Here is a 14,939-nt window from a genome sequence, read left to right on the forward strand (position 1 = left end):
GTTGTTGTTCATTGCAGGCATATTTATCCTAAGTAAAGAGCCTACCCTAACTGCTAACAGACAATTTTTGTGACTGGTTTTATACATGAAGATCGGAAAACTTTCAATTTCGACGACAGAGCTGACGTGAAACGTAGACAAATGAGAAGGCCGAACGATTTCACTCTCGCAGTTATAATCTGATCCTGATCATATGTCAAACAAAAAACAGAAGGAAGAAATGAACCTATTTATAGCATTAATTAATGTAGCCTTGACTTTCGATTGCATCATCCTTCACACAGGTAGACATTTATTTTTATTCTTGTTTTAATTCATCTCTGATACTTCCTCTCAAAGTCCTACAATAACCAAAGAGGTGCTTTGTGAGACCTTGAAAGGTGTGAAGACTCTGTAGACAACCCAAATGACTGACAGAACTGTTTTAGCAAGGAGATGGCCAAAGATGTCATATTCTCTGACTCACACCAATCAAACTCCTTTACTACAAAAGTCTGTTATCCAAGGTAACAAGCTTTTATGGATGATACATGTATACATATGTCATATTTCACTGTAGGCCTTCACAGAACGCTGTATGTCACACATATCCGTGGTGCAAGACCATGGTGCAAGATGGATGTGTTGAAATCGAGAAGAACAGGCATCACTGTATTTAAAGTAGTCTATATTTATAAATATGGTTGATAAGAAATTTCGATGGGCTCAAAAAATAGACAGTGAGACATCATATAGTGAAACTTTGGTCACTACTTATTTATAATTTGATATCTATATAGGGGATGAGGAGGGGGAAGAAAGTGGATGGAAGACGGGTGGCTGTGGGAGGCTGGAGAAATGAGCAGGGAAGTGGAGGCAGTGGATGATGGGATGGTGTGAAAAGTCTTGTGGATTAGGGATGAATTAACTCAAATTCTCATTCCACTTGAGAAATATCCTGGAAAAAATGTAGGTAAAGATTCTTGAAGAAGACATGTCCAATATGATACTACTGCTAAAATTGCAACAAACGATTATACTTTATTTCGTGAGAGAAACACACTCAAACAATGTCTTTTAATTTCTCATAGTCCATCTCTTTCAAATAGGGTGAGGTCTTTTGAAGGTTCGGAAGGTCATTCAATACAGGGAGTTATTTCCCCGGATATCGAGTACTTTGCATACTAAATATGAGTACAACATTTGTGAGGAGACAAGTAAGTCAGCAACTATGTAATGAAATTAACCTTGGGGAACTTATATCGAACCACACTCAAAAAACAACAAAAATGTCACATGTACATACATTAAGATACAAGAGGCAAGCATCCCCCATTGTATGTACTACCAGCTTTCCAATCGAGCCATTCTTGATATAAATTATCATCTTTTTATAAGTCATCTTTTTCTATGATACAAAACTATGCAAGATAGTTCTTGTATTAATGTAAACATCTGTGTAAACATTATTTGCGTAATGGATAAATATGTTTGACCCAATTATTTTTGAGGGCTGTGCACAGAAACCTCCTGACACTTTCAATCACAAAGGCATTTCAAACCTGTGACTGGGCCATTCGCACACACTGTACAACAGTACTCCTGATCACAGGTAGGAAAGACAAGAGTCATAAAATACCTGTGACAACCTTCCAGGAAAAGTGTGATAAATATTGAATAAGTAACCTAGGTCATTACCACACTAATAGGAATCCATGTGGGTGCTAAATTGGTGGTAGAAAAAGGTCATTTCACATCAAGTTACTTTCTACAAGGAAACTGGAAATGGACAGATATATGCATTCACACACATATATACTGTACACACCACCTGGGTGTCTTAGCCCTCCAGGTGAGCTGCGTAGTAGGCTAACATGTACATACATGTACGCAAGTGCAAGTTCCATCGAAACACTCAGGATGTAGACGATCATTCTTGGATACAAAAGGCAACAAGCGTTGGTGTGTTAACTTTTACAGAGTCACCTTCTAGGAAAGGTATTACTTCCTGCAATGAACTCTCTCTGACACATTCAGCGCCCCCATACAGTTATACTACACCTAAGTAGTGTAATTGTCAAACTAAATACAACTGGTATTAACAAACTGTGACTGGCAGAGCTCCACCCCCATGCAGTACAAAACTAATAAAGTTCTTTAAAGGTGTGCTTATGTATTTTGGGTGGTGGCTTGGGGTGGGGGGGGGGAGAGGTAGGGTTAGGAATTGGGGTTACTTATTATCATTTTAAACACAGCTTGGTTTTGTTTCTTCCCTTCCTTTTTTCTCCCCTTCCACACTGCAGGTCTCAAGAGGTAACTAATCATCATTTGGTATAAATGCATCTGTGTTCTTTTCATAGCAGGTTTAATACCATAGCAGCGATGGGGTTCAATAAACCTTCTGATACTGATAGCATTACTATAGATTTTTAGATCTCTGAAGACTATTGTGTTAGGTCACATAACAGTCAACCTTAGCACCCACCCTCCTCCTCCTATTGAACTTTTCTTCAATTAATAGTTGCCTTCTTTCATAAGTAAAGAAGAGAAACAGTACCCTCTTCAAAGAAAACAAATTGGTCAAGGACAAAACAGACAAAGTTTACAAATTGGTTTCAGACCATAGACACTGATACTGCCAGCAGAATACATGTCCATAATGTCTGTGGCACCAACTGAAAACCAATACCTTCTTTAATACACACCAAAGCAACGAAAAAACAATCTATCAAAATTTCTTTCCTTCTTCCTCCATCAAGAAAAATGAGAAGAAAAAAAACATCAGATTTCTCCCCCTTTTAATGAAGAAGATCGAATTGAAAAGTAATTACTTTAAAAGGCAAATAAATACCCCTGAATATGGCCTGATCTAACATGAACAATGGCTAGTCTTGTGACAGAACTATTGGGGTCAAGCCCTTGGAAATGGTGTTGGAGGATGATTCAAGCCCTCAAAGTTCTGGTTTTGGTGGTTACAGGAAATATTTCATGGGTGAACGGATGAAATTCTTGTTCAGGATGGAGGATGGGTAGCCTTTCCGTGTTAGTCAGTCTTACTCTCTGTAAATGTCGATCTACTTATATGTATGATTCCGTGCTAGATCAAATTTGAAAGGAATACTAAAATAAAATAATAGAATAATGCATTCTCTAGGCAAATGCTTCAAGCAGGCTCTGAGGTTTGATTCTTAATTTCCAATGGCAATGTAGTTTTTCAAATTCACTTGGTTTAACTGAATAAATGCTACGTTGGGACCCTTCAGTCAACCCTGCCGGAGTATTTTGTGAGAGAATTGAGGCAATCCTCTCTTCCACTTCAATTTTTGTTGGTCCACCAAATGTGCATGACATGCTAGCTCCATAGTGTCTTACCCCAAAATTTCTTGAATTTTCATGTATTTTGCAAACCGTCTGGCACAAGGCTTTGTTTGATCCCCAGCTTACATCACAGTTTAATGATCACACCAGACACATCAAACAGAATAGAGCAAGTTACACATTTACTTGAGGCAAACATGGATACATTTACTAATAAATGTCACTTGAAATAGTAATTAAGAAAAGGGTTTATATGAAGTTGAAGATATTATGTGGCATGTGCTGAAGAGACTAAGAAGGGAAAAAGAACATAGCAGGTGTGTGAGTGAGCAGGATAAGGAGATTTTAGGGTGGAGTGGGACTGAGAGGGGGGGGGGGTTACACCAGTGATAAATACTTACAAGGTAATCTTCATCCTGGAAGGCATAGTGTAGATTTGTGATCCATCTGCTGTCGCCATAAACAAGAACATCTCGTTCTTCGATGAAACATGCCGTCTGTAAAAATTAGGAAAATGGAAAACTTTGCGTAAATTTCATTCTTACTTCGAAAATTACTAACCTATATTTGGTTAAAATTGTTGGAAATTGGCAACTAACAGCTGCTTTTTAAGAGATAAAACTAAGAGCATTTTTTCTTCATAAAGATGTGAATGCAAAGTACTCTAGTCTTGTGTAAACAGATTTTAAGGAATTTTAGCCCTTACCCTACCCCTTAGTTGAAATGGTTACATTTACACAATGTTCAGCTTTTTACAATGTCCGTCATGACACTCAAAGGACGGCACTCACTCTAGACTGTTATTTACATTGCTTAAAGTAAATCCACCCTAAAAGACTCTCAGTTTATCACTTTGAATAAATTTGCAAATAGAAGTCTCACATTAAGCAGGTACCAGTCGCACATAGTGAATATTATAAAACTTACTGGTTTATATATTTACGAGTGACCCACTTACCTGTCTCCCCACAACCTATGCACCGCATTCTACCGTGTCTAGAATGCCCTGGTAATCTTTTAACACTGTACACCCTCACTGGCCCAAATGGCCTTCCTTCATTTTGAGACCACTTTCCCACAAAGTGGCCCCTGACGCGACCTCGGGGAGGGTGGCGGGTAAACCCTGCCACCCGCCGAGCTCGCCGAGAAGGAAAAATCTAACGCTAACAAGACTGCTGACGCCTCCAGGCGGAGGGTGGAGCCCACCCTGAACAGTCGGGGTGGGGGTCCGCCCTCCGTCACCCCGTAGGCGTGCCTCCCCCTACACCTACAGAGGCCTAATTGAACAAGGGGACGAGGCCCATACTACCTTAGATGGTAAAGAGTAACCTGGTAAACCGAACTAAGGAAACAACACCCACCGATAGACAAGTAGCCGCAGGCGACCCAGGGGGTGGCGATGTCTATCGACGAAACGCGAGGAGTCATGAGTCAGGTCGAACGACCGCTCCCCCGTCCGGCTGCGTCCCACCTCCCTCGGGGGAGGGTGGCGGGAAATGGAGACAGGTAAGTGGGTCACTCGTAAATATATAAACCAGTAAGTTTTATAATATTTACTTCGTTCCCCACTTACCTGTCTCCCCACAACCTATGCACCGAGTGGCACTGTCCGATGGTGGGAGGCCCGAGGGGTGGGACCCCCGGAGCTCGTATCATCGAGCGACCAAAGCCAAATCGGCCTGTAATATGTCCGATAAGTAGCAGGCGACGGAGCGATTGGAGTCTTCCACGCCGTCGTCTTGCAGATGTCCACTATTGGAAAACCTGCCAACAGGGCTGTAGAAGCAGTGAAACCCCTGCTGTTGTGAGCCATGGATCTGCCTGGACCTGTAGCCAGAGGGCGGACGGCTTCCACCAAACAGCGGGACAAGGTATCCTCCCAGGCTGCTCAGTGGGGCACTCGAAGGAGGAAGAACAGAGATGTCGAAGTACCCAAGAGATCTTGTGTTCTGTTGAGGTACCACTTCAGTGCCCTAATGGGAAACCATACTGTAGTCTGTCCTCGGGGATCAAAGAGAAGGTCTTGATCTCTGGGATGATGATGTCTCCCGGTAGGAGAGCCCAAACCTGGTTCTAGCGAAGAAGGAGGGGTCGAGAAATATCAGCACCCCACAACCCGTAGGACTGAAGGCACCTTAGTCAAGGCGAGCCGTTGCTGCCTGGCGTGGAGCCGTAGGGGAAGCCCCTGATGGAAGGCGGCAACAGCCGAACGAAAGTTTTTGATCGTCTAAACCCTGCCTCCCTTCTTGGAACAGTGTGGGTAAGGAGTCGGCGATCAAGGTTAGAAAGGCCATGGTAGGCAGAGTCTGTCTCGTTCGGCATACTCCGAATCTCCGTAGGCAGAAAACGTAAGTACCAAGGTTGTTCTCACTCTGGCGGCCAAAGTCCTTTCTGTCTAAGGAAACACCAGACAATTTCCAGGCACCTAATTGTAGGCCCTTGCTGTCCGGGTGAGCCAGCGCCCCGTCTATGGGACAACCGACTGTGGTTTGTCCGGCAGGATCGCTGGCTCGTCCGCTAGGAGCTGGATAACTTTTGCCCGAACCGGGGTCAGCGGGGCCACTATGATGGCTGACCATGCCAAGAGGGGGAAGATGTAAGCTTCCGGTCCGTTTCGCGACAGGGACCTGGCGTTATGTGGAAGGCCTGCGGGTGGGCCGGCCGGAACAAAGATGAGCAGCCCATTGTTGCCCTGTGTCGCAATCAGGTCTATCAGAGGTCTGCTGAACATGTGGAAAAACCTACTTCATGTTCGTTGCAAAAGGGTCCACTCGTCAGGGTGGAGCTGTCCCCTGGGCAGAGCATCGGCCATCACATTCTCCTTTCTGGCTATCTGAGAGACTTGTAGGGCCATGCCAGATTCTGTAGCTGTGGTGAGGGTCTCCCTTGCCAGACGGCAATATCTCTCTGACCTGGTGCCACCATGTCTGTTGACGTAGCTACAGTATGTTACCACCGTCGTGTTGTCTGAGAGGATGGTAGTCAAAAGCCCCGTACCTGGGCGCCGGAGGGCTCCAGAGAGCCCAACCCTGTGTATCTGCTGCTAAAGAAGTCAAGGACAGCGGTCTGCTTGGTGACCTTGTTAGCGCTTGCAGGACAGCCGCACTCGCAGTACTGATTCAGTACCACAGTACCGTTGATGACTCCTTCAGTTATCAACCCGTTGCAATCAGAAAACTCTGAAGAAAAGGAATGTCCTGATGATGCTAAGCTGTACCCTGTAGGGAGGTTTAATGGAGGTTCTTTCCATGCTAAAAAATATTAATCATAATATTGGGGAAAGAAAAGGCGTAGACCTATTGAAAGATAATGATGCCTGAGGCGCCTAACAATATTGCTCCGGTCAACGAAAACCTGTCAAGCATAGAGACAAGTATCTTCTGGATGGGAAGCTGCACTGACGAAAAAGTGCCTTGCCCAAGGAAACAACTGAATGATCCGGCCAGGACTCAAACCTGCAAGCCTTAGATCACCAGTCCACTGCCTTCACCACTTGACCACAGTACTCTCTAAAAATGAGTACTGAAGGTACAGAATCTCACTCTGCTGAGTGAGTACAGAATCTTAAACAATGCTACCCTGCTACAAAAAATGAGACTGAGTACTGAATGGATAGTTTGCTTCATCAGAATCTTAAACAAAGCTACAATGCTACTGTTTATGTGACTCCTACAATTATATGTATGTATTTAAGAACGTATTTAGGATCATCCTGCAAGTAGGAACATGAGAAGAAGCCTCACTGGCTTAACCAAGCTGCAAGCTGACTGAAGTCAGTCTCTTACATACAAATCTAACATCCATGATTATGAAAAGTCAACAACCCTGTAGCTGGACAACATACACTAATCTTGGGGTGGCCTGAATCGGGGACCTTATGAGTGAAAGGCTTTAACCCTGAGCTGAGCTATAGACCTACTCATCAGAAACAAACTCCCAACAGGGGCTGTGAAGATGGTGAGAGGGTGGGTTTGTAGAAAATCCACCTCATAAATCCCTGGCTGCTTAACGGAGCCCGGGGAGTTACTCAGCAAACACAAAAGCGTTACTAAGCATGTAGTGTTTTGTTATGACAACGTTATTAGTGGTGTAAGAGGTATGTCACCGAAAACGTTTTCAGGCTCATATTTCAAAACGATTTACGTTAAGACAATAATATAACATTAATACAACATTAATATCTCATAGAAACGTTATGTCGACGTTTTTACCACACCACATTTAACGTAATAAACACGTAATAAATGTTATGATAACGTACCCATTACTCCTCAAATCTCTCCATGTCGAGACGTGTCAATTTCGTAGTGTAGTACAGTAGAAGTATCCAACTTCCTATTGAAACCACCTAGCGCATAGCCACGACTAGGCTATCAGGTGCTACGAAATGCAACTGTGCTTAAAATGTCGGAACATCGAACATTATTCACGAAGCGCATACTGTATGCTCGGAGCGCGTTAGCGCTTGAACTCTTGTTGGGGTTTTATCCTACCCCTTTTCCAACTTACTACTAACGCGTTTGTCTTGGAAATTCACCCAAAAAATATAGAGAGAGGTTTATTCCATGGGATCGCTCACGTAGTCGACAGCTCGTTGCAGCAAACGTTGAGCAAACACGTGTCAATCCAGGTGACTGCTTGGCCCCCCTCCTCTCATAACAAATACACAGCGCGGGAATATTGTCTTGGCAGTTTGCCAAGACTCTTGGAAGGCTTCGTTTTCCTGGCACTTTGCCAAGCTTCGAGAACGTTCTCTTCTTGGCAGGTTGCCAAGGTACTAAGTAACGAGACTGTACTAGAATCGCTTCAGTTTGCGCCTTTTAACATGCTCTGGATGGGGTTCCACCAGCGTTTTAAACAACAAAACATAAGCAAGGTTTCAAACCTAGACATATGGCGATGAATTATAACGAGAGAGAAATATAATTAGCGAGGAGAATATGACCCATGAATGCACAGGAAATCTATGTCATGTCCTGGTTTCTGCTGGTACTCATTAAACACACATTCGGGATGTGTAATGATAAATGGTGTAGCGATTGCAGTGTCTTTCCGCAATTGATTCGAACCTGTCGTCGCAGCTCAAGCTGCTAGTTCCGGGGGGCAACACTCCCCTGATGAAAGAGACTCTTCCCCCTCTTGGAGGCGGGATTAACTTTGAGGCTGGGGATAAGTATATCTCCGTTTGCCATGGGAACCTCGCTCCAGCCGGCTTTCCTTTCGGATTGGGCGTTTGCCCTTACTACCCCGTTCTGGGGGCCCAGCAGTTGTTGATCTCATCGGTTCCCGGCTCCGGGACCGACTCCTGGGACCCGGAGTGGAACCTCGGTTCCGCACTCCCTGTGAGGTCTCGCTGGACCGTGGTCTCGTCGGACCCGGGCCCCTGGAGCCCATCTCTGTGTGCGTACCTAGCCGGGTACCACTCCTCTCGACCCGGACATTCTGTCCATTCCGGTCGGAATTTCAAATGGGCTATTTATTGGCCTTGAGCCTTGCCCTTGCCCTTGCCTTCCCCCTTGGTCATAGAATCCGGACGGTGCCGGGACCTTGGGGGGCAATATCTCTTTCTCCTCTCTCTCTCTCCTCCGGCCTCTCTCGCCGGACTCGGGCTCCCGGAGCCTATCTCTGTGTGCGTACCACGCCGGGTACCACTCTCCTCGACCCGGACATTCCGTCCGTTCCGGTCGGAACTTCTAAAGGGCTTTTTATTGGCCTTGAGCCTAGCCTTCCTTGGGTCGGAGGGGAACGTCTGTTCTGGGCTCCTTCTGAGGTCTCGCCGGACCCTGGCTCTCCGGAGCCCCTCTCTTTGCGCGCACCACAACGGGTGCCGCTCTCTGCGACCCGGACGGACTGTCCGCTCTGGCCGTCTTTGTCATGGGCTTTTGGTTGGCCTTGAGCCTTGCCCTTGCCCTAGCCCTTGGTGGTACATCCGGACAACGCCGGCACCTTGGGTGGCAAAATCTGCATCTCTCTCTCTCTCACATGGGCTTTTGGTTGGCCTTGAGCCTTGCCCTTGCCCTAGCCCTTGGTGGTACATCCGGACAACGCCGGCACCTTGGGTGGCAAATCTCCATCTCTCTCTCTTCTCCGGCCCTCTCCTGGCCTCTCTCCATCTCAACTCCCACCAACTCTCTCACTTCCTCTTCATCTCCTGTCTCTCCTCCGATATCCCTCCAGGGGAACTGTGGGTTCGGTGATAGATCTAACCTGTCCCGGCCTGCTAGCCAGGTGTCGATGTGCTGCCACTGTCTGGTGTGAAAACAAAACAGACTAGACAGAGGTCTCGGAACAGTTCACACATTTAAGGTGGCTTCGAGACATGTCTGAGAAACCCACGTTAAGGAGAGACTAACGGCAAATAGTCTAACGTATCAAACGGAACGACTATAAGGAGGAAGTAGGGTGGGAGTATGCTAACAGAGAGTAAAGTTACGTGACAAAAACAACGCGCCCCGCTAGAGGCTCGCGGCTTACAAGGTACGCTACAATAGTGAAAAACTTCCCACACTTAGAAGCGAACACGTAACTAGAATACATGAAGGAAAAGGACGAAGCATGTATACAAGGGAGAGAACCCCTCTATCCGCGTACAGAGCGGGAAGGGAGGAACAAGGCTACGAGATACGCCCCAAGTGAAAACTCCCGACACTTAGGAGGTGCACGAGTAGCGAAACCCATGGAGAACATGAAAATATGTACAAATATATGAAGGTTCAAACAAGAACAACAACAACGTAATCGAACCGCCTAGTATTGGATAGGAGTTCGCGGCTTACAAGATACGTAACAAGGAGAAACACTTCCGACATATGGAAGGAACGTAACTAAACATATATGCATCGAAAACTTGTAAAAGGACGAAACATGTATATAAGGGAGAGAACCCCCTAACCGCGAACCAGCGGAGGGGGGAACAAGGCTACGAGGTACACCCCAAGTCATGAGACTCAGGGCGCGCACGTAGCAACAACTGGAGGAAACATGAAAATATACAACAATATATGAAATCAAGGATACTCCCGTCTTAACATGAAAAACAACGAAACGAGCCGACTATCTCGACTAGTTAGGAGATATCGGAACGTGGCTACAACTACGCTACAAAAGTGAAAACCCACACTGAAAGCGTAAAAATTAACGAAGTACATGAAAGCAAAACATCTTATGCTAAGTAAGAAAAGCTGAAACACATGTACATACGGAAAAACATGCCTATCCGCGTAAACAAGGCGGTATAGGCAACGCTACAAATTACGCTACAAGGGGAAAACCCACACAAAAGCGTAAGAAGTAACGAAGGTACATGAAACATGCAAAACATATTATCTTTTAAAGTAAGAAAAGCTGAAACATGTACATACGAAAATATATGCCTATCCGCGTAAACAAGGCGGTATAGGCAACGAACGAAGTAGTCTCGCAGAGCTACTACCTGTTACCCTAAAAACGTTACGTAAGAAAAAACGAACGCATGGGCGAGAGTGTACACTAAAAACAGCCCCCAAAAACACCCTTCCCTACAAGAAAAGGATACTTATCAGGCTGGAAAAGATCCTTGGAAGTGCAGAAGTCCTGATAGGAAACTTCTAGAGTATAAATCCAAGGTAATCCGGGCGAATTTCGCGAAAATTTTCTAACTCCGAAAAACACATTGAGACACTTTGTGGGTAGAAAAATGAAGGAAGGCCATTTGGGCCAGTGAGGGTGTACAGTGTTAAAAGATTACCAGGGCATTCTAGACACGGTAGAATGCGGTGCATAGGTTGTGGGGAGACAGGTAAGTGGGGAACGAAGTAAATAATGTATGCCCACTCTCTCTCTCTCCCTCTGTACGTATTATACCATTAGGTCTTGTTAAGTTTCTATAATTACGTATCTAAACAAACTGAAGTGGTTGACAATGAGACTGCAGAATTCTGTGACTCATTCGATCATTTTCATCAGTCAGTCTGACAAAGTAAAAAACATACATTATTGTACTTTTAAAATGATACGAACATCGTTCTTTTTTATTGTAAGTGTTACGTGGCAAATTTTACGAATTGAGTTTCTTATTTTAGCTTCGTACATTGATTATTCATCACGACAGATATGTAATACAACAACAAAAGTAATAAGTACAATTAGAATTTTGCTTGGTATGAGTACAAGGTTACCAGTTCATAAGGAGTGTTAGCTCAGCGGTTAACGCCCGTGCCTTTCAATCATAAGGTCCCGAGTTTGAGTCACTCCAAGATTAATGTATGTCGTCCAGTTACAGAGTTGTTGACAATTGACAATTCATAATCATGGACTTTAAATATGATATCTAAGAGACTGACTTCGGTCAGCTTGCGGCTTTGATAAGCCAATGATGGCTTCTTCCCGAGTTCCTGCTTGCAGGAGGAACTAATATAAATTCTAGGCATGGTAGAACGAGAGTGCTAAAGTTGTGGGTAGACAGGTAAGCGGGGAGTGAAGTAAATATAAGGTTCTAAGTACAAGTACTGTACAAGGGTTCTAAGTATGAGTTCAGTACCTAATCTTGCACTAGAATATACTAGATTGCCACAATGCCTCAAGTATTCATGAGTACCAAATAAAAGTCCATGGGAGCAAGTACAAATACAGAAAACTACACTAGAAATACCAGTATGAGTTTAGGATCACTGCAAGTCTATTTCAGATGTTGCAAAGATCATTAAAAATTTCCAATAAATGACAGTTCCATCAGAATTGTTGTAAGAAACTCTAGGTAAAGCAATGTACTTAAACAGGGAGGGCAAGAGGAATATATAGCTTCATAGGTTTTATTTATTTATTGTCTCGACATGGTTTACTAACACCATGAGTGTTACATGAAACAGTCACATTAAGGTTCATGGAAAACTTATTTCAGACATTTTGGTAAGAAGAGCATTATGTCCACCTCGTCAATAGTATTAGATATTGAGGGAAGTTAAGCTGTTGTTCACATTTGAGAACACAAGGAAGGTCAAAATACTAGCAGGACGATCGTATACTCAGGATAAGATGAACCCATACTCAGGATCAGATGATCCCGTACTCAGGATCAGATGATCCTGTACTCAGGATCAGACGATCGTGTACTCAAGATCAGACCCCATATTCTTGATCTCCCTTGCCGGGGATCCATATGTGAACAAGGCCTATGCAGCACCAAAGCATACAAATAGAAGTTGCCATAACAGTCAAACCTCTATTGAAAACAGGCGAATAGTTTGCACAAACTATAACAGACAACACAACCAACATTGATGTGATCATGTATCAGCTCTTATTAACAGGAAAGCCGGAGACTGAACAGTAACAAGTAGATTAACCATTAAATAAACACAATCAGTGCGCTCCCATGTACAGTATTGTACCTGCAATGGTTCATATCACACCTAGTTCAACTTAAACAGGACATTGCCTTTATCGTTTTATCTTCTTAATAAATGGCACTTTGAATGGACTTTATTGTCAAACATGCACTTCAACTGCTCCACACAATGATGTGAGCAAACACAATTAAAATACAGCATGTACACAGTACATGCTTCCCTGATACGAGGAACCGAGTCAGTAAAACTGGTTGTAGTGACATCAGTACTGTGTGTGCTGTTGTAAAGTATGCACACAATCATGAGGATTCTACTCTTTACTACCCTCGGAATTGTCTGCCCTGCTCCCCACAGCTTTCTTCACATCAGTTCTCCTGCTACAAGCAATCCTTCCTGACAAACACATTGTTCCAGGATTACCTTCATAAAATATATCGGCTAATCCATCCTGTATCTCCCTTCCCCACATCAGAACTCCTGCAAAAACTTCTTTTCTTTTTCTTCTGATTTTTCTTCTGATTTTTTTCTTCTGACAAAAAATTGGATGCTATGTTGATTGTAGCAAACACTCTCTAACTGATGACTAATCCATCGTCCACCCACCCCCCACCCCCAAACCCAGACCCCTCTTCCTCCCCACCAAACCAGATTTGCACTATCCAACCCTTTACAAGTGGTTTCCATGCTGAGTTTAATATTTACCTTGATCCCTACCCAATGAGTAATCCATCTTCCTTTGCCCCGAGTTCCCATTCTCCCTTCTCCCATATCCCATTTCCCTTTCCCCCCCACCCCTTCACACACCAGTTCTCCTGCTGTAACCCATCTTTCCTGACTATCACATTGTTTTCATGTCAAAAGTTGAGCAGTATCTCCCAAACCTATGACTAATATCGTCAGAGTATAACATTTAATAACACTGTAAAACAAAATACAACCCTTTGAGAACCCCCTTCACAATACACCAGAGATTTGATTCATGTAAACAAAAAGCTAGCGTACGTACTTCTACCTCGCTGTAGTATGTGAACACATTCAGGTGCGACTCAAAGACTGCTAAATTAGTGTCGTGTTTACTGTAAACCATGAAAGCTGTAAATATCCAAAAGCATGACTCGAGAAAGCTATGACCTAAGCAAGAAGATTATATTTCACACAGCTAATTTTATTAATAATGCAGAAGTGACGTCGTCTGCGCGGAATGGGCTTAAATAATTCAGCCACGGTGGTGATAATGCGTTCTCCTTTTGCGTGGAACATGATACCGTCAGGTGTCTGGATGTTTGTGTATTTCTCCTCTCCGAACGAAAGGCAAGTGGTGATGTAGCGTCAATTCACAGAGCTATGTAGTCCACAGACTGATCGATGAAGACGTGTTGGCTATAAAACTGACATACCAGTAAGCTAACATGTAAATAAACCTATTCTGATAATTGTTGATATTTTACAGAAAATGGCTTAAACCTGAAAGCACGACTGTTGTGACCTTAAATTAAACGTCTGCTGTTTTACAACCATTCTAGAGTACTGACCGCTGACAAAACATTGTCAAATATATTTGAGCAAGCAATGTTTGCCCTGACTGAGGCAAACCACAAAAATTGTAAATACTATTTATAATTTATTACTCCTGCAAAGGAATACCTCTTTGGTTCAGCTGTATAAATAAAATTTGCAGTTTGAGCTGTTTAATATGTGACATTGAGGATACAGTGAAAAGTTTGATGGGTCACAGCCACAAAGGAGGATTTTTCTTGAAACCTTTCCTGCTATGAACTGCTATCTATCTAAATTGTAGTGCTACGTGCCACAGTCTGCCATCGACAGCTGCCTTCCACTGCCTAACTTACCATTTTTGCCCTTGTCCAGTCAAGCCTAGATACTCACATTGCAGCACAACTTTATTTCTATTATAATTGTCATTGTTGTCAAATGTTCATGTGAAGTCTATTATTATTCATGAATATGATAATCTCCCTCCCTTTCCCCCTTCCCCCCCCCCCACTTTCCGCCACATTCCAGGCTATTTCCTCGACTACCAATCATAGCGGTTTTCGTTAAAAAGCACTCACCTCTGCCCTCTTCAACATTTCCCATTTGTTCAAGAGCTTCATTGCAAATACTTCGCCTGTATCTTTCATTTTGACAACAGAAACCTGCAAGGGAGTAAGAAGAGAAACATAATGTGATACTGACAATCAGCTTCTTCACAACTTTCACAATTACAACCTTCATTATTAACCTTTACTCAACATCAATGCAGAACTTTAGCTGAATTTCATTACTTGAATTGTAAACCCTACCTATTAAATGCAC

General features: G+C 43.7%; 1 protein-coding gene across 4 annotated transcripts in view; it reads right to left on the minus strand.

Moving 5' to 3' along the window:
- The window catches only part of LOC139971200 (serine/threonine-protein kinase MRCK alpha-like), a 124,285-nt gene that overhangs the window by 84,264 nt on the left and 25,082 nt on the right, over positions 1-14,939 (minus strand). For all 4 annotated transcript variants that reach the window (XM_071977460.1, XM_071977458.1, XM_071977457.1 and 1 more), the window contains exons 3-4: positions 14,696-14,779; positions 3,699-3,794 (exon numbers count right to left, since the gene is read on the minus strand). In XM_071977460.1, coding sequence (XP_071833561.1) covers positions 3,699-3,794; positions 14,696-14,779 — 180 coding nt within the window. The remainder of the gene's footprint in view (positions 1-3,698; positions 3,795-14,695; positions 14,780-14,939) is intronic.

The sequence above is a fragment of the Apostichopus japonicus genome, chromosome 8, assembly GCF_037975245.1.
Source record: "Apostichopus japonicus isolate 1M-3 chromosome 8, ASM3797524v1, whole genome shotgun sequence".
In the NCBI taxonomy this organism is placed as follows: Eukaryota; Metazoa; Echinodermata; class Holothuroidea; order Aspidochirotida; family Stichopodidae; genus Apostichopus; species Apostichopus japonicus.